The sequence below is a fragment of the Diadema setosum genome, chromosome 6, assembly GCF_964275005.1.
Source record: "Diadema setosum chromosome 6, eeDiaSeto1, whole genome shotgun sequence".
NCBI lineage: Eukaryota > Metazoa > Echinodermata > Echinoidea > Diadematoida > Diadematidae > Diadema > Diadema setosum.
The window spans coordinates 28,739,409-28,766,410 of record NC_092690.1 but is presented as its reverse complement, the minus strand read 5'-3'; the positions used below and the strand labels follow the sequence as shown (position 1 = coordinate 28,766,410).

At 37.7% G+C, this 27,002-nt stretch overlaps 1 protein-coding gene across 1 annotated transcript in view; it reads left to right on the top strand.

Moving 5' to 3' along the window:
• The window catches only part of LOC140230068 (hormone-sensitive lipase-like), an 84,692-nt gene that overhangs the window by 30,829 nt on the left and 26,861 nt on the right, over nucleotides 1-27,002 (top strand). The window contains exons 2-3 of the mRNA XM_072310275.1: nucleotides 12,048-12,166; nucleotides 20,349-20,466. Of these exons, the coding sequence (XP_072166376.1) occupies nucleotides 12,048-12,166; nucleotides 20,349-20,466 (237 nt within the window). The remainder of the gene's footprint in view (nucleotides 1-12,047; nucleotides 12,167-20,348; nucleotides 20,467-27,002) is intronic.

The window sequence follows — 27,002 nt, the reverse complement described above, 5'->3', positions numbered from 1 at the left end:
TGTGTGTTTTTGAATTTGTGAATATTCATGAGATTCACAAAATTCAAAACCTCACGAAATATTTGGTGTATATACACTAATACCTGGCATACACCATTGATGACAGCATATTTTCAGAGCAAAAGGAATCACTTTTATGTGTGTGTGTGTGTGTGTGTGTGTATACCAAATTTGCAATGAAAAATAGCTCTCTGATTGTGGTTAATTTGTGGAAAATATTATTTGTATCATGAAACCTGCAGACCCTCAACATTTTCATGTCAATCATATACATTATATAAAAATACATATTATTTGTTGAAATTTTTTGGTCTTTTACCCTCTCTGTTGTAGCAAAGACATTTTGAGTCAATCATAATGAATGCTGTGACATGTGTCAAATTTCTTGTAATGTTTAATACACACACACACACACACACACACACGCACACACAGACACACACACACACACACACACAAATAGCATGTGAAGCTGTAAAGAGCAAGTTTATGCTCATACAGCCAAGAATATCTCGAGTATTGCTAGTGGTTGTTGTTTACTAAGTATTATTGTTGGAAAAAAGAAAATCTCGACATCTGTGCCTGCTGGGAGATACTTATTAGTTTCTTTCTGCCTCAAAATATTCACTGTATGCAAATTTTTTGATAAATAGAGTTTTGTTTTTAATTAGAATTATTTTATGAACTTTTATTAAATTTCAAATAACGGTCAACAGCAATTGCAGTACATGTGTTGCCATTTCCTTCAATGCCTTTGGGAAGTGGAATTGATATCGGTGACTCTTCAGTCACCTTTTCTCCCATCTGGTAGTTTAAAAAAACACACACCAATGTTGAGAGGAAACCTACAACATGTTTTTACATCAGATTGCAGAGATGAAATTATATTGTGTGTGGGTGTGGTAGGCTGCAACCTGCAGACAGGGGTAAGCTTGGGATGCAAAACTTACTCCGGAGTGCCAATGACGGATCATTATTGGTGTTTAGTCTTCAGGAAAGATTCTGTTTTGTGTACTTTTTTTCCCCCTTCTCCTCCTCCTCATCCTTCTCATCTCCAACCTCACGTTGCCCCTAGCAACAGGAAGCCTCTCGCGGGTTGCTGTCAGGCAACGGCCGGGCACCGCATCCTGTGCGTGTCTGCTACTATTGATGAGGCAGGAGTGTTCAGCAGGTGTATTCAGTGAAGCAAAAGTGTTTGTTCGACGGCTGCGGCCCTCTCCCTCTACTCTCCTTTCGTTCTCTCTCTCTCTTCTCTTCCTCTCTTCTCTTCCTTTCTTCTCTTCCTCTCTTCTCTTCCCTTCTTCTCCCTCTCTCTCTCCCTCCCTATCTATCTGTCACCATTTCCGTTGCATTTATTGTGGTCTTGGCTGCACCCACTAAGTGCAATTTATATACACAGTAGGAGTAGACAATGTAACTACATCTTCATTTTCGTCACATTAGAGGGATTGACGTTTGCCCGCTACGTGCTACGCGGACTGTTTACAAAATCTGGTTAATAATCCATGTGCAGGGACAATGTTTATTCATTGGGCAAGACTGTTTATAGAAGAATGTGTCTGATGTGCCTGGCATTTCCAAGTTGTATGGGGGAAGCCTAAACCGATATTCAGTGGCGTATCTAGGGGGGGGGGCAAGGGGGGCACGTGCCCCGGGCGCCACTTCTTGGGGGCGCAAAAAAAGAAAAAAAAAGAGGAAGGAGAAAAAAAAAGAAAAAAAAAACGAAGAAGAAGAAGAAAAGAAAAATGTAAAGAAGAAGAAGAAGAAGAAGAAGAAGAAGAAAAAAAAAAAAACTCGCCCGGAAGGAGGGGGAGGGGGGGGGGGGGGGGGAGGGGAGGGAGAATGGTGGGGGGGGGGGCAGAAAACCAAATCAAACAAGATAAAAACAAAACATGATGATGACGCGGACAAAATGACAATGTTTATTGTGTACACACAAGAATTCCATGTTCTGTAAGCTGAAAGTGAAAGCTGAAGTGAAATACAAACATTTCGGCTCGCTCGCTGCGCTCGCTCGCCAAAATTTATATGAAAAAGAAAGTAAAAACAAAACGTGATGATGACGCGGACAAAATGACAATGTCTATTGTGTTCACACATGTCATTTTATATTTAGCAGGAAAAATGTTACACGGAGCAGCGACCGCAATTTCATTCGTTCTGAAGCGATCGCCGATTGGATCAAAAGAGGACGCCAACGGTTTCGAACATACGGGGGGGGGGGGCAAAAAAAATCAAAAAAGATAAGAACAAAACGTAATGATGACGCGAAAATAATACAAATTTCGGCTCACTCGCTCGTACTAATTTAGAGTATTTTTTCAAGTACTCAGTTTGTTGGTATAAATCGTTATCTATAAGGTCGTCACTGTATCTTGATTTGAATATTGTAAGATTTAACAAGCAAAAAATGACAAGAATTCCATGTTTTGTAAGCTGAAATACAAAAAATTTCGACTCGCTCGCCAAAACTTATCTAAAGAAAAAAGAGATAAGAACAAAATGTGGCGATGACGCGGAAATATACAAATTTCGGCTCACTCGCGCGAACTAATTTAGAGTATATTTTAAAGTCCTCATAAGTTGGTATAAATCGTTATCTATACAGCCGTCACTATATCTTGATTAGAATTGTAAGATTTGATAAGCAAAAAAATGACAAGAATTCTATGTTTTGTAAGCTGAAATACAAAAATTTTCGGCTCGCTCGCTGCGCTCGCTCGCCAAAATTTATCAAAATTCATTACATTTAAATCACCCTCAAAAAGACCCCTTTTAAGTGCTTGAAAAAGCATATCATGTGGACTCTACCGGGATGGGGTTGGGGTTGAACACTTTTTCAGAAATTAGGGGCGCAATTTTCGCGCTTGCCCCGGGTGCCGTTTTCCCTAGATACGCCACTGCCGATATTGTATACTGTAATGTATAAGATGCTGTTTGATGTTATAGTGGCTTGACAAGAAAAAATGTGGTGGCGTGGAGAAAAAAAATTGTGGCGTTTTAGAGACTGAGCTATATAGTGATGCTCAAATGAGTTGAAAAATAATGTACTGTTGCTATCAAGTGATTGTTGAACAGCATTATGACATGCTGTAAAGCAATAATGAGCTTTTCTGACACTTTTGGCTGTGGGGCAAAAAAGCAGATTGTAAATAAACAACCCCCCCCCCAAAAAAAAAAAAGAAAAAAAAAAACCAAGCAAAAACAAGCAAAAACAAAAACACAAAAACCCAAACTTCACATAAAATTTGCTAGCAGCTTGTATGTATGTATACAAAATGTTGAATCCAATAACAAGTTTGATTATTCTGTGTCCTTATCTTGTTTTTTTTTGACAATCCTCAAAAGTTTTAATGATACACTTTGCCTGTCGAACCGAAGGCATTTAAAGGAAACCAAAACCCAAAGAGCAATGTGGATTGAGTGAAAGCAGCAACATTAGTAGAACACATCAGTGAAAGTTTGAGGAAAATCGGACAATCGATGCAAAAGTTATTAATTTTGAAAGTTTTGGTGTTGTAATGACTGAATAAGGAGAATACTAGAGTTCATGACGTCATGTGTGGACAACAATATAAAGAGAATTCCACAAAAATTCATTTTTCATGAAAATCACACATTCCATCAACTGAATACTAACATATGTTAAGGGTGGTAATTATTCCCCCTGCTTTCTGAAAGCGGTTAGTGAAGTGCTCTTTCGCTACGCTAGAAAAGTGAAGGCATGTTGAATTTTCTTTATATTTTCCCTATATCGTTGTCCACACATGATGTCAAAAACTCAAGTAGGTCCTTATCCAGTGGTGCCAACACCAAAAACTGTTAAAATTCATAACTTTTGCATCGATTGTCCGATTTTCCTCAAACTTTCACTGATGTGTTCTACTAATGTTGCTGCTTTAACTCAATCCACATTTCATTTTGGGTTGTGGTTTAAGTGGGAGCCTAGTTCACAACCCCCATTGCTGCGTGCTTTCACCATCATGTCTACGCTGCAAGCAACCACCTGAGGACTTGAACTTTGTGGTATTCGTCGCAAGACGACGCGGGTAAAAAAGATCAAGTCTGAATGATGCAGGCTACATTTCAGTGAATCTACCCTCCCCCCCCCCCCCCCCCCGGCTTTTTCCCCTCGAGGATCGTGCTCGCGCATTTTCTCGGCCAAATAGAGAGGAGCCGAAAATCAATTGAGTAAACGGGAGAGTTCGTAAATACATTGTCTTGTCCTCCTCGTACTCCTCCCCCGTCTCCGCCCCTTTCTCTTGCCCAACGAGGTCACTCACTCGTGCCCTCAATTTCTGCAGAGGGCCTAGAATGTTGTCCTCATCCGTGCCTACCAAAACATCACAATTATGAGTCTTAAAATAACCCCCCCAAAAAAGCAAACAAACCTCCGCAACGACATTAATTCGAGAACTGTCTGTGAAGAGTTTTTACGCGAGGAGGCTTTATACCTGGGGGAGACGATTTGCGCTGCCTGTACTGTGCACGCATTGGAACAGACGTGGCAAGTCGGTGTGAGCGCAACCGGCAGTTCTGAGATTTTATGAAGCTTTTTGACAATTCGATCAGCGCTCTCACTGTGACGCCCATTTGACATTTAAAATTGCAGCGTGATTGTGCGTTGTATGGCCAAGGCCTTTCTCGTGCTTGCCAAGAAGCTTTATGCAGTAAATGTCAATAATTTCACAATTTTCTTATATAAGAATGGTTGCTTTCATAATTTTGATCATAAAAAGCTTTATGCAGTAAATGTCAATTCCACAGTTTTCATGAAAGAAAGATGTTGCTTTAATGATTCTAATGATAAAAAGCTTTATGCAGTAAATGTCAATAATTTCACAATTTTCATTACCGGTATAAAACAAGAATGTTGCTTTAATAATGACGTCAAGAAATATGACAAGAAAGCACTGTCTTTTTGTACACGAATATCTTCCCGGATAGAGGAAGTTGATCGGAAATGAGAAGGAAAAAAATTCAAGAAGATTTGCCATTTTGATCTTTCCTGTTCAGCATGCGTGTTTATGTTGCCATGCAACCGTTGTCACGGTCACGCGACCAAGATGGGGGACAGCCAAAGGTACCATGTTGCATGGAGTGATGGCCCTGAAAATTGCTGCCATTCTCTCTCAATGTTTAATGTCCTTGTAGACTTTTCGTGATGTGAAGCTGCTGCTTCGAGATTTTACTGATTTTCCAGCTTAGATAAAATGTCAGTATGATACAAAATTTACTTTACACAAGAGACATAAAAAGCCGTTGCCATGATACTCCACAGGCACAACTTGTAATCACCCCCCCCCCCCCCCCCGCCTGACAAAACACATATTATTCTTCCTTTAGTGAATCTTAAGTAACATAAAAGTTTGATTATTTAGTACATATTGCATGAAAGTGATGTTTTTAAGAATAAATCAAAACAAGACAGATAGCAACCTCCAGCTTTCAAACTACAAGAATATTTGCCATTTATGAAAAAAAAAATGCCAATCTTTGTGTCTATTTATTTCCTTTGACTGCTCAGATCTTGCATGTCTCAGTGTATTACATCTGGGTGCTTTCAAGGACAAGTTCACCTTCATGTGGATTGAGTGAATGCAGCAATACTAGGAGAACACATCAGTAAAAGTTGAAGGAAACTTGGACAATCTGTTCCAAATTTGTGAATTCTTGAAGTTTCTGCACAGTCACTGCTGGATGAGAAGACTACTACATTTTATGATGTCACATGAGTAGAACGATACGAGGAAATTGTTAAGAGAATTTGACAAGATTTCATTTTTAAAAAAAGGTACACATTCCCTTGAATTGTCAATGATGCATGTTGAACAAGGGTAGTGTTATTCCCCCTGCCTTCTGAAAGAGGCAAGTCAAGTGCTCTTTAGTTATGAGAGAAAAGTAAAAATATGTTGAATTTTCTTCATAACTTCCTCATATTGTTCTACACATGTGACATCACAAGCTCTTACTTTGTCCTCTCATGCTGCAATGATTGTGCAGAAACTTTAAAAATTCAGAACTTTTCAACGGATTGTCGGATTTCCCTCAAACTTTCACTGATGTGTTCTATTGATATTGCTGCATTCACTTAATTCACATGGATGAAATGAAGGCGAACTTGCCCTTTAAATGTGCGTGCTTCATGATGCACATTTTAATTAATCACATGTCGCCTTGATTTGCAAGCTAGCGTCCCAAGGCTGCCAAGGTAGATAACTACACTACCGGTAATTACTCCACACTTTTGGCTCACAGTATGAGGGGACACTCTTGGAGGAGGACTCCTTTCCGTGCGACACAGGAACCTACCTACGCTTACGTTCCTTTTTTAAGAAAATTCACAAATATTGACTTTACCAATAGTCGTCTGAGTGAAAGAGAGAAGGAGAAATGGAAGTAAAGAGGGAGAAGGAGAGACAGACGTTCTCGTCGGTTCATTCCCCGAATCTTTCAGCAGAGGCAGGCTGCAGGCTTGTTCACTGCCCACGCAAGGTGGTCGCAACCCCTCACCCCGACTCCCGCTGTCCACTTCCGTGGTACTCTTGTGAAAGGTGTGTCCACGTGCTTATAATCAGAAGATTCAATATATTTTGCAAACCCACGTTTCTGTTAACTGCTATTGCACTTAACCACATTTTGCAATTGAATGATGTTTTATGACCCCCGCTAGGGGAGGAGGTCATATTTTCATAGGCATTAGTTTGTTACCTCTGTCAAAGGAGGGGGTTATGTTTTTTTTTTATTGGCATTGATTTGTTGGTTGGTTTGTTTGGCTGTGTGCAAAATAACTCGAAAAGTTGTGAACGGATTTGGATGAAACTTACAGGAAAGGTTGAGAATGACTCAAGGAACAGAGAGTTAAATTTTGGTAGTGATCCAGGAATTTTTATGGATTTTATGAAAGATTTTTGATATTTTGGCAGGTGGGGTCAATGAACTTCAGAGTTCAAGCTACACATTTTGAGGTTTTCATACAGTATGCACACTAAAGTGCATGCTCTAGTTTTTACTAGGGCGAGGTGCGCCTTGCAGCTGGAAGTTGATGACATAACAAAAGGCTTCTATATTGGGAAATCGGATGATTTTCAGCATGCATACATGTAGATATGAGTGGAAATCACTGATCTCAATGGAAGAACAAGATCAGTGGTGGAAAGTAGCTGCTTGGCAGATGTCTGCACTCTCAGAGTGCTTCTCTAGTTTACTGAGATTTAATATCTTCTTGAAGAGCCACTGGAGAGATATATTTCTGTAACGAGTGTCCATCGATGCGTGACGTCAACATTAGGCTTGAGCTGATGAACTTGGAAACATCATCTTTTCTGGCTTGTCCTAACACAATGCATCTTGATTTGATTCGATTTATTATTTGTAGGCCTACATGGTAAACACTTGATTCACTTTGGAAAAAAAAAATTACGAAACTAACATTTTAGCACAAAACTTATATAAATAGAACTCATAAACAAATTTCCATGTATGAGGATTCCCAGTAGTAGTAAAAGCTTAAAAATGGAACTAGAAATAAAAATATTTGGCAATAGTTGCTTCTATCTGCAATTTACAACATATCACTCTTTGATAGGTGTCAGAGTACACTTGTAAGCAAATATTATGTCTCTGGAGACAACATAAAAGGAGAAAATCATAGATTTTGAGGAGAGTTAAAATTCTGTTTCATTTTCACAAAGTTTTCACAAATGACATTAATGCTGATGTCAAATAATGCAGAGACATTATTTTGGATTGCATAGTTGATAATTGTAATGATTTAAATCTCAATTCAATATTTTTGATATTCAAAATTTAATTCAAAAGTTTATGCCAGTTGAGATGGGAGATTGTGTTACCCCAGGGTCAATATGCATTGAATACGTGTAGTTATAATACTACAGTCTGAGTTCTATTGTGTATCATTTTGTGCATCTCACCAGGGAGGTGGAATCTTTCCACCTCCCTGATCTCACCTTCAACGATGAGAAGATGACAAACTTTGCCCCATCTCACGGCAACACAGCTCCCCAAGGTGATGCCGGGACAGACATCAGCCTCAAATCACTTTATTCTGACATTGGAGAAATGTCAGCCCCATTAGCAAAAGGCTTGCGGCGGTGCTATAAGTAACGCAATTGTGCAAGCACGTCAAGTTGGAGGCATAATACTCGTGAATCTCTTTGAGCTTTATACAATGTAGCACGTTTTCACTTACAGATTGTTCAAGGAATTCACTACTAGTGACACTTAATCTTTTGCAGCCACTTGAAAGAGTATGTGAGCAATTGCAACACAATGCCAGTAGATGAAATAAAAATTCTGGATCCCAAGCTGCGCCATTATCAGTTAAGTTTGTCCTCTGCCTTCAGCGTAATTGGACAATATAAATCCTGCTTACATTTTCCTGAAGGTAGCCAATAATGATTTCAGGGCCAGTTGAACTTGAGGGCTCTTGCCCTGCTGGGCAGCTGTGACTGTTATAATTTTTTACCAGCATTAGGTGATCCGAGTATCCTCTTTGTTTTTTTATGTATTATAATTATAATTATAATTATAATTAAAATAATAATTATAATCAATTATAATCATAATTATAATCATAATTATAATCAATTATAATCATAATTATAATTATAAATATGCTTATAATTATTATTATTATTATTATTATTATTATTATTATTATTATTATTATTATCATTTTCATTATTATTATTATCATCATCACCATCTTCATCATTATGTTTATTTTGTTATCATTATTGTTACAATAGTTTTTGTCATTTTTATAATATCATTACTATGAGTAGTGTTAGCAATTCATTTCTAGTGTTCACCTTCACTCACCTGAAAAGCTTTTAAGGTCATATCCCTTTCGCAAACCTCACAAGTAGTGCATGGTTGAATGATTTAATGTCTCTCAACATCATGTATCAAATCTGTAAAAAGGAAATGAAGGACAAGCCCCATGCAATTCGAGAATACGCCTCCCCCCCCCCCTTAGTGTCAAGGAGAATGGTTGCACTTTTTTTCTGGGTCTGAATAAATTAAAGGACAAGTTCACCTTCATAAACATGAGGATTGAGAGAATGTAGCAATATTAGTAGAACACATTATTGAAAGTTTGAGGAAAATCATACAATCCGTTCAAAAATTATGAATTTTTGAAGTTTTTGTGCAGTCACCGCTGGATGAGAAGACTACTGCAGTGTATGATGTCACATGAGTACAACAATATAAGGAAAATAAAAAGAGAATTTCACAAAATTTCATCTTTTGAAAAAAGCACACATTCCCTTGACTCCTTACATATGTTATGGGTAATATTATTCCCCCTGCCTCTAGAAAGAGGCAAGTCAAGTGCTCTTTTATTATGCGAAAAAAGTGAAAATATGTTGAATTTTCTTTTGCATCGATTGTCTAATTTTCCTCAAACTTTCACTGATGTGTTCTACTAATATTGCTGCATTCTCTCAATCCTTATGTTTATGAAGGTGAACTTGTCCTTTAACTGCCACTCTATTGTATTGTTTCCCCCTCCATTATAAAGAAGTTTCCAGTTTTATGATTATACTGAGAAAAGATGTAAATTACCTACCTCTCTAATGAATATACCAGCTTATGACAGGAATCTAATTTTCAGGGTTGTAAAAGGGACATACGAGCTCTAATGCAAGGAGAACATTACAAGCAATATACCGCTTCAGTAATTTCGTTTGAACACCTGAGCAAGAAAGTGTTATATATCATTAAGCAGAGAACCAATGTCATAAATTGTTGCTTCTTCTGATCCTACTAGTAGATCTTGTTTTCTGATAAAGATTTTTTTTTTTTGTCCATTTATTTGTAACCATGTTTTCCTGGAAGGGGAAGGGAAGGGGGGGGGGGGGTGGAATGTGTTTGAATTGCTGTGTTTAAAGAATTTTATCCTTTCATAGTTCTTTCAGATGCCTGTATGTAGATGGATTGTGTTAAAGGGTAATGAATACATACACAGCAAATGAACACACGTGGAATGAGGTAATGTTGACTCAGCAAACAACGCCATCCTTAAACCGGAGTTGTAAACGAGAAACTGTTCGCGGTGTCAATGTGCAAGCAAGCGTAGTAAGCTTGCGTACGAACCAGAGGGACATTATATTTGTAAAACGTACTGCCACTCGGGGACTAGATGTTTGGACAGTGCACAGAACAGCGTTTATAGGTTAATTGGAAAAGCGTACATGCTGCCTCCCCCCTACCCTGTGAGAAATGTAATCAGTTAAAAATTAGCCCTGTATCCATACGACATCCTGCCGATAATAGCACTTTTTCATCAACAAGAAGGGGAGTGGATGTCCATGGATCAATGGCAGGGGAAAAAAACATAAACCAACAAAATATTCATATTGGACTTCAACCCAATTGCAGTCTGAGGTGTACAAACCTAGCTCAGTGACGTGGATGAAGGAATATTTTTGGATACTTGTGATCGAGCGTAGACAGGATTTCTTGTCTCATTATTAACAGAACCAAATTTTCAAATCCCAGGCTTTTGTTCCTTCTGTTTTTGCTCGGTCCATAACAATAACACATAGATCCAATTTATGCACTACATGTATCTCCAAGGAAGAGAGTAACGGTAGAAAGACAAAGCAAAACAAAATACGGTGTGAAAGAAAAAGACATCCATTACTGTAATTGCATTCTGTAGTTCAGTTACAGTCACCCTGCCAACATGACACTTGTACTGCATTTCTAATCGTTTTCTGGTTAATTTGCAACTCTTACGATATGTGTTAAATGTGGAGCTGAGGGCTGCTACAAAAAGATGACCTTTTTGCAGCAAAACTCTCATTTATTGTACGTTGAGATGCTAAAGGGTACTTAAGTCCACAAACACTGCATGGTGTCACTTACGTCCTTCTGCCATTCCCCCAGCTGAAGCCATAAAGACGTCTGTCTTTTCTTTGTGGATGAGATGCTGGTTTATGAGATACATGTGATTTACTATAAAAAGTTGTTTGTTTCATCTCAATGTAGCGTGTCTCTGGAGTTGGAATGGGGTGGTGAGGTGGAAGGGGAGGGGATTGGAGGGGGATGGCGATGGGGATGGGACACATTAAGGATGGCTACATCAAAACTCCGGCAATCAGCACAAATGTGGGTGTGAGTAGAGCAGTAAAATTGTCAGAAAAAGTTTGCAATGTTGCACTGAGCCATTTATGGACATGAACGGCTGCGGAAGCATAATTAAATGTACGCACGCTTATCTATCATTTTGGCAGATATTCCGACGAAGGGGGGCTCCCAATTTGCTGATTAACGACCGTTGCGCCTTACGTCAAAGACAGTCTGTTGAGGGTTTGCACACCTCAGGAGGGGGGATTTGGTTGGAGGAATTCCGCATGTCGGATTTGGCACGAAGCCAGCAGCGTAGGCTGAGCTGCCGGAAATTTTACCAAATGTTTCCACTATCTTTAAAAAAAAAATGCTATTTTAGGATCCTTATATCCTTTCCTCTGCCATGTTAGCAAGTCTGCGAGTTTAATTACATTTTTGAGAATTTGCTCTCCCCGCCAGACAAAATTTACATCTTAATGTCATTAGGCACCTGCTCGCAGGGCAATGCCCATACAGTATGTGTACATTGACTGGAAGCAAAACTTCATTCTTGCATCAAAAATTCTTACATTCTTGCATCTTTTCATGTGTAATGAAATCTTCAGATGGATTCAAAAGAAAAAGAAACTTGAAAAATATGAACATGAAAAAAAAAAACCCTGAAAGTATTATATCTGCAATATACACATCATTTTTATTTTCCCTCCTGGGAAACACAGATTCTGATGTGAGCAGTGCAAGAAAGAAAGAGAGAAAGAGAGAGAGAGAGAGAGACCAGGATAATGAGAACATCAGTGAACATTTTTGGTTGGCTTGTCATCGGGACTTGAACATGTTAATAGACGTGAAATGCATTATGTAATATGACATGCATGAGGCCGTCTACATCAGTAATCTCATTTGTTAATTATTCCTGCCTTGTTCCGTATCTCCCTTTACCTGTGCAGTTCTGTGAGTCGCTATGGCAACCCCTCCAAACGGTGGCCGTGGCGCTGGCATCCTACGCGGAGGGTTACCAGAAGTACGAGGGGCCCTTCTCACGGGTGGCGTCGTCTTTCTTTCACAGGTAAAGGCTGGGGCAGATCTCAATCCATAAGAGTAGAGGATGGTTGCATTATAACTTTTAGAGTATTAACGGTTGTCATGACAACTATGTCAGAGGTTATGTCTGGTATAATCCAACTCTCTGAAGCATAAAAAAAGGATGGTTGTCTTACAAAACAAGGGGAAATGGAATCAAGTACATTTTTCTGACCATTTCTCTATTCTAGATTGTTTCATTGATGTAGTGAGTACTAACAACTGTATCATGTTTCCAATTTCTTCTAGAATTTGATTTTTCGGACCCTATCAAAAATTTGATACTGTAACAATCTCTCACTGTGATTTTATGCATGGCAGTGCTAATTTGCTTTTGTGATTCACCTTTAAATGTGTTATGATTTTAGTTTTGGGTTTATTTTGCACACTGCTTGCATACTCAGTATTATTTGTTGCTTTTGAAGTTCAACTTTTAAACCTAATTGGAACTGAGTTGATCCTGTCTTTGTTAGAAGAACTTTTGATATCTCTTTAACTGAAATGAATTAAGTATTTAAGTGATAGCAAAAACATAGAAACATTTTAAGAGATGGTTTATCCTTTGATGGAAGAAAGTCACTGAATATGATATTTTCAGTATTTTTGTTATGAATTGCAGTCATAGAAATCTATATGATGTGAAGATATACCCTTAATTCATTAAAAAAAAAGACATTTACAGAACACACTGCAATTATATTTTCCCAAATAAAGTCATGTTGTAAGTGAATATTTGTAGCAGTCACATAAAGTAGTTGTAGGATTTAATTGTTAATTGTTTGCATACCATTGAAATCATATCTACATCACACCGTTAAGCACTTACTCAGTTATTTACACATATCGTTGCTGGGGTGACAAGACCTTGTATCTTAAATTTTGGTGAAAATCACTTTATTGGATTAATTGTCAGATAATCACGTAAGTGATGTCCTGTCTAAATCCAAGCTGTCTTACCCCAAAATGGAGTCACTGTGGCATGCCAAAGGAAAGACTATCCCATTTGTTATGGTGCTTTGGCTGCCATATTTTTTGCTCTCAGAAACATTTGGCATCTTTGAGATACATTGTATGAAGCTTTGTTGCCCCAACGGCGATATATATCTTATCTACAATAAATGTGTTCATCAAAGATTGTCACGTTACCACTCAGCACAATGGCAGAGATTTTTCATTCTCAATTAGGATTTGTTGTTGTTGATTTATTCTATCTTTTCTCATCTCTGACAAAAGCCTACAAGGTGTATTGTAAGGTCATGTTACCATGCCACCATAGAATCTAGAGATTTTCAAATCAGCAGATCAACAAATCACTATTTTGTGTTTTATCACGAAGCAAGTTTTCAGAAGTGATACATTTTAAAGGGGCACAACAGGTAGTGAATTGAAAACACTACTTTGTTCTTGTTGTGGAAACTGAGTTGTTTGTGTGCAGAGAATCTTTAGAAAAAGACTGCAATTTAATATCAAATGTCGGGGAATATCAATTGAAACAAAATGCGATGGGCCAGGGTATTTTGGTTGGATTGGACCGCAACTGTCACGAGGACACGGCTTAATCTCTCTGGACCGAAATAGATGACTTTAGCTCCATCATCGATTTACGAAAACCAATACTGTTGTTTGCTCCTAACCTAGAACTCCCAGAATATGTCATGCTCAAAATAGTTCTCGATATTGCAGAACGATAGTTTTGTTGTGACCGCAAGCAAATATCTTGACATTAACTTGAGCTGCTGAAAACTTGGTATCACTTTGAAAGTTTGATATCCATTTGAGGGGGTAGCCGTCTATTGTAATACCTATATAACTTTACAGAGATCCAATTTTGCAAGACTTGAAAATGTTCCACTGATATCAATTCTATAATATCTGTTTTACTTGCAGAAAAGTAATCTTACACTTTCGTTGAAAATGAAATGTTTAAATATTGTTGTAGCTGTCTCTTCAAGACTGCAACTTTGTTCAGTCCTCATGGAGGAGATCGAGTTTGGAATCAAGGAAAAAGAAACTACACTGAAGAAGGAAACAAAAACAAAAACAACAACAACAACAACAACAACAACAACAACAACAACAACAACAACAACAACAACAACAACAACAACAACAACAAAGTGATGTATCTAAAGATTACACTCCTTGGCAATATCAAAGCTCACAACAACAGCAAAAAAGAAAAAGAAAAAAAAAGTATTGTCATGATAGGAGAGCATGACATTGACAACACCCCCTTATGGAAACGTGCACCATGATGTCTGTTTTATCATCATTGTAAGATACAACTGTCTGTGAGAGATCAAAAGCCACACTTGTCTCTTTCTCTCGCATTTACTGCAAAGTGTATCCAAGAAGCATTCAAAGACCATACCTTGTGAGAAACCAGAAAAATTATGGGTATCACATCATGTAACTCCCGTACCTATTGGTTCTTTAGTTTGCGTTAATTTACCACTCTGCCAGTTACGTGCGGAATGCCTCTCAAAATGGCCAAATTTATTTGTCTTTGTAATAGAAGGGGTAGGGGAATTGTAAAGCCCCACATTTGTTTTCAGTATTTCTACATCTTCTGCTGAAGTGTGTCAGGTCAAAGTATATTTTTGGGAAGCCACCTGAAAAAAATAACAAGATAAAGACACAAACAAAAAGCAAAACCAAAAACAAAAGCAGAAACAAAACAAATCAACAAATACAACAAGTCATAGCTCTTCTTTTATGATCTATTTTAATGTATAATCAACCTTAATGTATGAGCAAATAATGTATGCTCTTTATCGCTGTATATGTTACTCCCTAAAAAAAAAAATTGAGTGAAAACGTTCACTCTTTAAGGAGTGAATAACAGAAAAGAGTGAAATCTGAGTGAATTTTGAGTGAAAATATTCATTTTTCGCTCATTTTAGAGTGACCTCAGGGATCACTCAAAGATTTTGGAGTGATCCCTGAGGTCACTCCAAAATTAGTGAAAATGAACATTTTCATTAAAAATTCACTCTAAATTCACTCCTTTCTGTTATTTACTCCTTCAAGAGTGAACATTTTCTCTGGATTTTTTTTTTCTTAAGAGAGTATGTGCACCATGGCAATAGTGTAGTATGGTACTATTCAATCAGTGCCAAATCATGTCACATACCGTGTATGACGTACGTGGGTGTACCAGAAGAAGAAGCAACACAACAAACATAAGTAAGTTAAAAAATAGACAAGAAAACATGACCAATGTCTTGATGTCAAAATGAGTGACAAACTATTTTTGTTATCAAAGATGAACATTTAGTGAATTTCATAACTGCCAAAGTATATTTGAATTGAAGAAGAAAAATTATGTTATCAGTCCCATTTACTGTTAATTGTGTACTGTGTAGATGGTCCGTAATGCATCTGAATAATTTTAGTTGAATGTCCTAATAGCCTTGTGGTCAAGTGTAATCTTTGTGCGATGATAAGCCGGTCAGTTTTGTGTCCAGTGAGTGACCTTAACACCCACGCTTCTCGTCCTCAGGCGATCGCAGTCAAAGCTACCTAGCAGGCGTAGGTGAGCTGAATTGAAAATTGCTGGAACGGATAATGCACCATCTAAAAGCCTCCTTTTAACCCCCTACCACTAAATGTATGCACTCTAAAGAAGGATATAAAGTTATTAACAAAACTCTCTGCTGTTACGCCATATGTTTTGTGAGTTTGGCCTTACGCATCAAGTTTTGTGAGTTGTTGAATTTGTGTATCGGGATCGGCAGTGATGGAAAGAGTTTGGGTATTATCGCTGCACAAGAGAAGAGTCTAACATTTCCAACCTTTGGGGCAATTCAATGCACTTGTGTTGTTGCCGGAGGTTATACTCCTGAACATGTTTAATTTTGAGAATGTAAGGCCAGTCGCAAATGTCTTCAGAAAAGAACCACTGCAAAATATATGGCATAGACAGCTCTGCTTCACCCTAAGTACCCACTATGGTATACTACTTACAGTTATGTGCAATATATTTGTGTACTATATCTCTTCCAAGCTCTTGAAAGATACAAACAAAATCCATATTTACATTCTTCTAGCTGTCATTCATTTCTTTCCGCGGGAACATTCCCTGATTATATACATTGTGTACTAATACCTCAAAAATGCGTAATGCAAACCTGTGGAGTATTCATGTACCATCCATTGTAGTGCAGCGATACGGAAAGAGTCCCCCGAAAGGGAAAGCTGTTTTAAAAGTAGCAACGCTATAAAAAGCAACAGAATGGAGAGAATATAAATTACACATGTATGAAAGTGAAAGTGGGCAAGTGCTATGAAGGGAATTAGCTTTAAAATATTTATATGAATATCAGAGACTAATACTAGTTAGTATCTGATTTGATATCTGACAACTCATCAAGAATCAAAAGCTACATTTCTGCTGTTTGGTGCTATATCCTTACATCAAAACATTTTGTATGCATTAGTAGTGATTCAGAAGGTGTAGTGAATTATGAGAAAGTACAATAATACATTCGGTAATAAGGCAATACATTCGGTAATAAGGCAAGCGATTTCGGGCATTTCAATGACTAATGGGTTAAAAGCTGTTTGGTCTGCAGTGACTTTGGACTGATGTTACACTGTATTCCATTTTATTGGGGGGGGGGGGAAGGGTGGGTAGAATGCAATGCCATACAAGCTTCCACAAAAATACTATAATCCAGTCTGAGGTAAATATCTGAGGGAAAGGGTATAACATGTGCAATTATTTTCAGAGACCAAAAGCCTACGTCGTATCATTCTAACCATCAACAAGCAAGCGATCCTTCTTAAGGTACCTGTGAGCTTTCTATTTGTCAAGATTTTGTAGTGACTTTTAGGATTGAAATAAGCGAATTGAAAGTATTACTGGGATGGAATATCATTCTAAGGTAACAACCTTGCATAGAGAGCATCTCATAGGAGATCTTCATGGTGGGTAGAATTACCGGAAACTTTATAACTTGTACAAGGCCAGGAAATCTCCTCTCACTGTTTTAGCTTTTAAAGACTACAAATGAAAATAGTGCGGTTCTTCACCTTTTCCCTGTTGTTTTCCTCTCCCTGTTGGCCAGTGATCCTGGTTTGTGTCTGTTTGTTTTCGTTCGGCATGTATATGTGCAAATTGTTCTACTCTTGTTTGCTTCTGTCTCTTGATATGGATTTGACTGAGGGTATATCTCATCATTAACCCAAACATTACCGTTTAAACAAACTGTCTGTATACAGAGTCAGTTGTATTGTAGAGTGCTGGTCTTGTGAGGGTTTATTACCATACCTCATTGCTGACTGATATTATTCAATTAAAAATTATATATAATCCTGTAATATTGAATTATCTTGTAAAAGCATCTTGTGTCTTGAAAAGGAATGCTCAGTCTGGTATGCTTTCTGATTATTGTTTGGGCGTTATTGGTATCTCTCTCCCTCTTATATATTATGGCATATATAATAATTGCATAATATCATATTTATAAATTATATACCACAGTTAAGTGTGTGTTTACTACAATACAGTCGGAATTATCTTTCTGTTTTTTTTTTTTTTGGTGAGTTGCTCATCGCAATTTGTTAGCCTATTCTACAGGCAAAGAATTCTGTGTCAAGAAGCAGGGGCTGCTAATATTACAAAACAAGCAAAGCCATGATTTAGAGAGTGTTGTACTGTATACACTATGTATTTTGCAAGTATGATATGTCGCAAAGTGGGACTTGCATGACAATTTTATGAGTGGTCAACCTTGCGATCAATAACTGCAGCAGCAGAATTGGAAACAGTATCTATTTTTCCACATGAGGGGAGTTGGGAATATTCCATTCTGGAGGCAATATAAAGAGCATTGTTTGTGTTATGGAGAAGGGATGGGGCAATATTTAATGTGGGTCTTTCATTTTATGAATGTCGGACAACTCCTGAAGTTCTCATGAAAAATAGAGGGGAAAAAACACTTCAAAATGTACTGTGTTTACAGCATTCTTCATACACTGTGCTTGAGGACATTTGAAATATATTGATTGATATTGATGCCATGATACATTCAATGCTGATAAATTTTGCCATTCAAAATCCATATATGCATTTTGTTATGAATGGTTGATTAGAAGGGCCTCATGCTCAAATGACCACAGTTTTGAATATAGAAGCAAAAATTAGCCCATTCCATACGGGAACCTGGTGGCCTGTGTATTATGTCTATAGGGATTTCAGAATTCACTATGGAACAGGGTAAAAGGAAAAAATATCAGGAACATCTACTGTAGAAACCAATACAGAGACATTTTTACAAGAACATGGGGATTTCATGAGCTTATTTTTGTTTGAATGGAAAATCCTACATGAAGAGAGAGATTTGTCAAAAATAGTTTTCCTCAAAGCAATTTCCTCATCCAAACTTTATCTCTCATCGAGTGATCATACAATGAGTTCGAGGAAGTTTTGTGAATTGGGTCATTATGCTTAATAATGAGGGATAATCAGGTCAGGTGGTTTTCCCAAAAGTGTACTTTGGCTGCAAATTGACAAAGTATCCATGATATCTGTTTCAAACAGTTATGGAATATAAGACACAGTCATTATTTTCTACTTCCCCCACTCAAAAAAAAAAAAAATAGAATAAAATAAAATGAGAAATGAAAAGAAACTATTGGTAGAGTGTTGATTTCTCTTATTTCTTTTACATTGTCCTGCTGAGAGATGTAGTAGTGCTGGCGATAGTCATATAGCACCAAATATCATACACACACACATGCACAAATTTTACTCTACAGACATCCACAAAGATAGTTTGCCATAGATGTCTGCTCCGATACACGTCAGGGGCATGTTGTGTAAAACTTTTTACCGGAGAAAACTCTGGCAATTTTTAAGCTGAGGTTTGAGTTCTTGCCAGAGTTTTTTCCCGGTGAAAGGTTTCATGCAACAGGTACACTGTACCACAAATTCATAGTTAAAAGGTAAAACTGTTTAGAAGTCAGTGTGAAATACAGATCTTCTTCTTGTGAGATATACCCAATCCTTTGTCTGTATCTTTGTGTGTTGTTACTATACATGTACCATCAGCTGAGATGCAGAAAGCATTAACTCCGTAGACTCGGTACCCTTCTGCCTAGAATCATAGAATCAGTACCTTTCTGCCTCTCAAACAGAAAATAAATTAGTGAAATATTTTCCTGAAATTTGTTGTAGTATGTAGTCATAACATACCTCATCTTCCTTGATTGAAAAAAGTTTTAAGATCCTATAAAATCATTAGACATAATACTTGCAATAATCAATAAAATGTAAACTAACAAATTGTTGTGTGTTCTGCTTCTTTGCATACATTCCTATCAAATGCTTCTGCACTCTTGTGAACAGTGTCATGAAAAGACTGATACACTCAACACCACTGATCACATCACATCAGAATTCAGAGACGAGGAAATTTTGATAAGTAATTGATACAACTTTTTCCTTGATCTTTTTATTAATGAAAATCAGGTACAAAGTACAGAAGGATGAAAATCATATTCACACCATGCACTTCATTGAAGTGTTAAAACACTAATCCTTGCAATTAGTCATTAAACTGCACTATTACATCATTGCCTCATACCCAATTGGTCTGCACCATGAACACAAATGTAGCACCTAAATGCGGCTTTACAGTAACTTTTTTTTTTTTCTCTAGATGCCCTCTCGGGCCACTGAAATATTTGAATCTAAAATTTTGATGGCCCAAAATAAGGGGAAATATAAAAATTCATTATGAATTTTAGCTTCCTGATTGGACCACAAAAAAAAAAAAAAAACCTTCTAGAAAATTTGGTGGCCCAACATCAATATCTAGTGGCCCCAGGCCACTGCTAATGTCGAATCTTGCCTGACATGTAATACTGAACACCCAAACACCAAACACCCAACACTGTCACACTGACATCTCCACACACTATGTCAAGTGCACCACTTTTTGGTACAAATGCTAACACCTAACCCCCAAACAACTGACACTAACACGCCACCATCCCTACCATGCACACATTTTTGTCAAGTGCACCACTTTCTGGTGCTTAATGCTATAACACCTAACCCCCAGACACCTAACACCCAACACTAACACTAACACGCCAACATCACCACACACACACTGTGTCAAGTGCACCACTTTCTGGTGCTTAATGTTTCCCTTTCCTAGCGGCAGGTACCTAACGAACCCAGAGGCCCGGGGGAAGCAGATCCTGGACATCACCAACAAGTCGGACATCCGCTTCTGCAAGGCGTTCTGGTCCATCACGGAGGGCGATGTCATCGCAGTAAGTCAGACTTGCATTCTTTCTTTTGCTATGTGATATCTGCCAGTTTAAAGGACAAGTTCACCTTCATAACATAAGGATTGAGAGAATGCAACAAAATTAGTAGAACACATCAGTGAAAGTTTGAGGAAAATTGGACAATCGATGCAAAAGTTATGAATTTTTAACATTTTTGTGTTGAAACTGCACTTAACTTGCCTCTTTCTAAAGGCAATGGGAATAGTATTACCCATAACATATGCCAGTAACGAGTCAAGGGAAGGGAATGTGTACTTTCTTCAAAAGGTGAAATTTTGTGAAATTCTCTTTATATTTTCCTTATATTGTTGTACGCATGCGACATCATACACTGCAGTAGTCTTCTCATCCAGCAGTGACTGCACAAAAACTTCAAAAATTCATAACTTTCGAACGGATTGTCCGATTTTCCTCAAACTTTCAATGATGTTTTCTACTAATATTGCTACATTTTCTCAATCCTTATGTTAATGAAGGTGAACTTGTCCTTTAATCCTTTATACCATATAGCAGGGCCCTTTGGTAGAACAGTGTTGACACCGAAGAGGCTACCCTGGATGCATGCATTTTAATTTCGCAAATTTTGTGAGAGCCAAGATTTGTGAAATTAATATACATGCAAAAGTTCTTGTCTACACTTTATGCATTTAATGTTAGAGCAACTCACAAAAATTTCATCCCGTGGAAAAAGCTGTCGGCTCCAATTCGCGAAAATTTTGTGCCACAAAAATATTGTGTTTTACAGTAATACCTGTCTGTATTCCCTTCCTCAGAACATTTGTGTGAGAGAGTGTGTGTATGAGTCTGTGTCTGTGTGTGTATTGGGGGAGGGGGAGGGTGTAGATGTATTTTGAAGTTCCCATATGCCCAGGCACCATGCCCTAACCTGCCACATTTGTTTGTATTTCGATTCATCTGGTCAAAACTCATCCGTAACGAGAGAGAAAGTTGCTCAGTTGAAACAATAACAACAGTCCGTCATGCACGCTGCCATAATATGATTAAGATTAATGAAAAGACAAGCCCCCCATTCACTGACAATCAGGGCTGTCAAACTATCATTGCCTGTCAGCAAAGAAAGCCTGTCAGCAGAAGTGCCAAGCGGAGAAGGATATGAACCAAAATCGTAGAAAAGTTGAAAGCTGAGATCGATGCACTGCCCTACAGTGGCAAAAGGAAGCAAGTGACAAAAGTTTTTTCTCATCAATGAGCAAAATGTGTGTACTTGTACAAAAAGACGTGGTTCATTCTTCCCATAAAGCCTAGAGCTCTGATGTTACACAACATCGAGTAGTATAGATTTGAAATTGTATTTGGTAATGTTTGCTGCAGATTCATGGAAATTGATGGAAATACAAGCGAAATTATCTCGGGTATCATTTACAGAGAGTGACATTTCTTCACCACTTTGTGTCTATCCTGTTACTGTAAAAGTGAATATTTTCACGCTCGGCCGGGAAAGAAGAGTTTCACGTGTTGTTAATTACGCGGAATCAAAACAATCAACTACTGGAACATATGGCAAGCAAAAATATTTGCGTGCTTATATTTTCGTGCTAGTTTCTGGTAGCGCAAAATGCGCGAAAATTTCACCACTGCAAAAATTTTCACTTATAAAGTAGTCCCAGGTATGTGTGAGCAGGTGTTTATGGTCAAGAGGGCTGTTCAAAGTGTAGAAAACATCTTTTCTCAGTATGTGAGCACCTGACTAGCTTTGACCTGTGAATCTTCCGTGTGAGAATGTGCAAGAATCCACTATACCACTAGGCTCCCGAGCAAGTTTCATTCAGCACCATACCATTCCTCATTTCCTGTCCACATTTTTTTTGTTTGTTTCTCATTAAATCACTTCACATCTTTGTCACAGGGTGACACGAACAATGCATGGATATAAGAATAACTACTAATTTGTTCCTTGAAAATTCTTTATAGCTGTAATATTTTTCTTTTATCCGAGGAACTGGAACGTGATAATGCTTTTTTCCCCCAGTTGTTCACTTAATCTTCAAGAGATGGAATATTGCAAAATTTCTTCCACATGTCGGCAAAGTCCTGAGAATCTCTCTGAAAGTGACTAGCGTGTAATTACATTATGTATTTCATCTCGAGCAGACTCAAAGTAACGCAATGATACCCTGAAGGCTTTGCGACGAGGGAGGCGACAGCGAGACTGACGAAAAAAACTGTAAATCTCTCTGCCGCATGTTTGAAATATGATATGATCTTGAGTGTTTATGAAATATTGAAATGCCTTTCCCCCAAGAAGAAGCGATTTTTGTCATTTTGTTGCGCATCGATGACGCCCCGAACGTGAGAGACTGTGAACATCACGCCTGGCTAAACAGAGCCTCCAGGGGTGGGTGGGGGGGGGGGGGGGGCAGAGTATATTGCCAGAATGCCATGGCAAGTGTCGGGCCGTCCGAGGGGGGTTGCAAATGGGGGATTTTGCGTGATTTACACACTGATTTCTCCCAGCGTCTCGTGGGCGATATTTCGCCGCCCCATCTGAGAGATTACAGCCTTGCATCGCGGGGGAGGAAGGGGAGAATGTTAGAGTTAGCAGCCGCGAGCTGCTGAGCCTTGTTTCTTTAACCCGTTGAGGATGGTCTGATTCTGCTTTGACACGTTTCCCATAGACACCTGCCTGAGTATACTCAGGACTTGTAGTCTTCAGTGGGTTAAGAAGGAGAGCTTAGTGAAATCCTCTTTTCGTTGTCTTTTTTTTTTCTGCACGCTTTTTTGCCTTTCAAAGTCAGTTCTCCACATTAAATGCCATATTTTACTGATGTTTACCAGCACCAGAAGATATCAAGGTTGGGGTCATTATCAATTAAGGCCACAAATGATCAGTTTCCAGAAGAGGTTTTCAATAGAAATACAATGAAAGTACATTTCTATCTTTATTCAAGGTTTTCATGCACTATGATTGGAATTCCTATTTCATTTTTTTTTCTTTCATGAGCAAAATGAACTCTGAATGTTTCCTTCAATTATTTCTCGTGTCACCTCTAAACACCCAAAAATACAGTTTTGTTATTTGCCAGCAGAAATTTACTTTCAGATGATTATAAGATTTCTTCTTCAACTGTGAGGTCTTAGATATAAGATTTATGGCAGATTTTTAGTCTGCTGTTCTTTTTTAAACAGTTAATGAAAACCTCTTCTTTTCAAATCATTGTTTGTGTCTATCACAATCTGTGTCACTGATGAAATCGTTGAAGTAATCATGGTGATTGTATCAGATCTTGAGGTCAGTCATAGTGATTGCAATGATAGTAGAAAAGTTTTGGGCAGTTCAAAAATTTTCTGTGATCAATGCAATTGCCACGACTAACCTCAAGATCTGATAAGATCTGATATGATCACAATGGTTACTCTGTGACTGAGACCACGATTTCAATCATGACACAAATTGTCATGGACATGAACAAAAATTCACAATCAGCTACCAACGGCAAATCGTGGTGTGTGAATAATGCATCACATGACAGTGGGAACCAATCAAATTAGACAAGACTTGGTTTACTAGGGCAAGACTTTTTTTTAGTATGTTTTATTGTCCTGGCTTTAGTATTTGAGATTCCACCTTTCAGTCTGGTGAAATATACATTATATGATCGAAACGAAAAACCCCTCACTAAACCAAAGAGACAGTTCTCTCATGAATTCTGTTTTGATTTAATCACAAACTCGTTTGATAGGAACTTAATGGATTAAACAAGATTGTACAATGATGTGATCATACTCGACGCATTGAAAAGTCTTGAGTAAGATATCATGGAGTTATATTTCTGTGAGGTTATTGGAAGAATCCCTGTCTTTCTGTGTTATTTTTTTCTTCTTCAAGTCTTCTCCTTAATTTGAAATGTGATACTACAGCAGTTGATGAAAAGGGATAGTATTTATCAAGCTCCCAGACGAGCTTCTTACACTGAGCGAGCGATGAACCGAGCGAAGCGGTGGCGTGCTTGTCCAGATTCATTTAAATGTGAAGAATCTCAGTTTCCCTCACTTTGGTGAAAATATAATGGGAAGGGAAATCTCCAGAAAGTAAAAAAAAAAAGAATAGGGGGGGGGGGAACCAACGAGAGAGGAAAAGCGAAAGATTGTAGTGAAGGAATATATAAATGATATATATTAATATATATATATATATATATATATATATATATATATATATATATATATATATATATATATATATATATACAGAGAGAGAGAGAGAGAGAGAGAGAAAGAGACAGAATGAGAGATTGGAGAGGCCAGTAGAGACGCATAGAAAGAGAGGGAGGGAGAGAGAGCAGGAGGAAAGATATGAACAGATGAATATATAGATGAACAGGAGAGAAGGACGGATAAAGAGAGGTATAAGAAAGAGGGAAATATTCAAAAAGAAGGAGATATCTAGATATATCACAGATAGAGAAAATGGAGGGGTACAGAAATAGAAGAAAGAGAGGGAGAAATTGATGCTCAAAGAGAGACATGGGAAGAGATAGTAACAAATAATAGAAAAAAGAGAAACAGGATATATATAAAGAAATTAAGACATAAGAAGATGTATAAAGAAGAGAGAGATTGATATATAGGGATAGATTGTAAGAAAGAAATATTAAAAAAGGAAGAACACAACATATATTTACACATATGAATAGATATATATAGAGAGTGATATACTTACAAAGAGTGAAAGAAGGATAGATAGAGGTATAGATAGATAGATAAAAAGATACGCAGATGATAGATGAATAGGGAGATAGATTGGAAGAAAGCAAGAAAGAAAGATATGAAAAAGGGAAGAAAGATGACATATATATATGGAGAGAGAGAGAGAAAAAGATATACTTACAAAGAAAGAATGAGAGAAAGATAGATAAAAAGATACATAGATGATAGATGAATAGAGGGATAGATTAGATAAAAAATAAGATGTGAAAAAGGTGAAGAAAAATGACATGTACATAGATAGAAAGATACACATTACAAAGATAGAGAGAGAGAAAAAAAAAATTTGTGTTTTGGTTGCCTCACTGAAACAATCACTGGATGTAAAGTGCATGGCGTCCAGGAAGATGCAGCGAGGCGCAGAATTGATCGGCCCATTTCATACGCCTGTCTGGATGAATTTGATGTAGGTCCAGCGACTGTCACGGCTTGATTGCTTTGCTTTTTACTTCAAATTGAAGTACACGTTGTACTCGCCATAAGCAAAACCAATGAGCCAACAAAATCTTTATGTTTTAGTGTTTGAGTGTGTGTGTGTGTGGGGGGGGGGGGGGGATGGGGGGATGGGGGGGGGGGGGAGGTCAAGAGAGACTGTGTGTGTGAATGTAGAGGTTTTATGTGAGTTCGGACAAGTTTGGGAAGACAAATAATGAAGGAGAAGGTATTATTGATTCCAATTATCTCAAGAGCCAAAGCTTCATCTTTATAGGTAGTTAGGTTGATTAGGTTAGTTAGATAGTAATAGGTCTCCGTATCGTAGTTTCTCTTGTTTTTCCACTTTTTATGTATATCAGTCTATCAATCATATAATTTGTTGTATTACATGTGGGGGAATGCACTCTAACAAGCACTGCTTTTTAGCATTCCTCCCCATTTCCAGCATTTCTGTGTACTTCTAATATTTCGTAAACCGATCCTTTATTATTATTACTAGGTTTCTGTTGGAAATGGAAAATTGAATGAATGAATGAATGAATGAATGAATGAAATGAATCTAAAGAAAAAACCTTTTTCTTAGATGTAAATAACAGGATTGATTAATCAAAGAAACAAAGCATGGCTGGTGTCTTATGGCAGTGTAACTATTTCTGTGATACAAATTTTGCTTTTCAAGAATCATACAAATTTGATAAATGAATAATGTTAGTGCTTGTTCATTACAAATACCTGGAAGGATGAATAAATTTCTAGGAAACAATTGAATATGTTTGGATAATACATGTTTGTATAATCTATAGTATAATGTGTAGTTATGTGTTTGTGTGTTTGTACTTGTGTGTGTGTGTGTGTCTAGTATCTAAAAGAACAGATATTGTGGTTGGGTAGATGGCAAAAATTTTAGTTGGAAGAATAGCAGTACTATCAAACAAGAAGTTTTCTCTTATATGAAACTTTTGCAAATTTTGCGGGGAACCAAGATTCGCAGAAGTAAAATACAGGTGAAAGGCTCTGTCTACACAGTGCATTTAATGCCAGTGGTGATTTGCGAAAGTTTCATGCCGTGAGAAAGTCCATCAGCTCTAATTTGTGAAAGTTTCATGCTAGGAATCTTTCTAGTTTGACAGTACGTGACTCGTTGAAAACAAGTCCCGAGTATACTCAGGCAAGTGTCTATGGGAAATGGGTTTTGTAGCAAAATCAGTCTGTTCTCAATGGGTTAAGATAGATCACACAGTGTGTTGATGCTTGAAAGATAAGACTCAGCAAAGAATAAGAAAAAAATAAACCAAACAAACAAAATGGGTAGCATGATAGTTTGTGTTGGAAGGGGATATGAAGAAGAGAAGGAATAC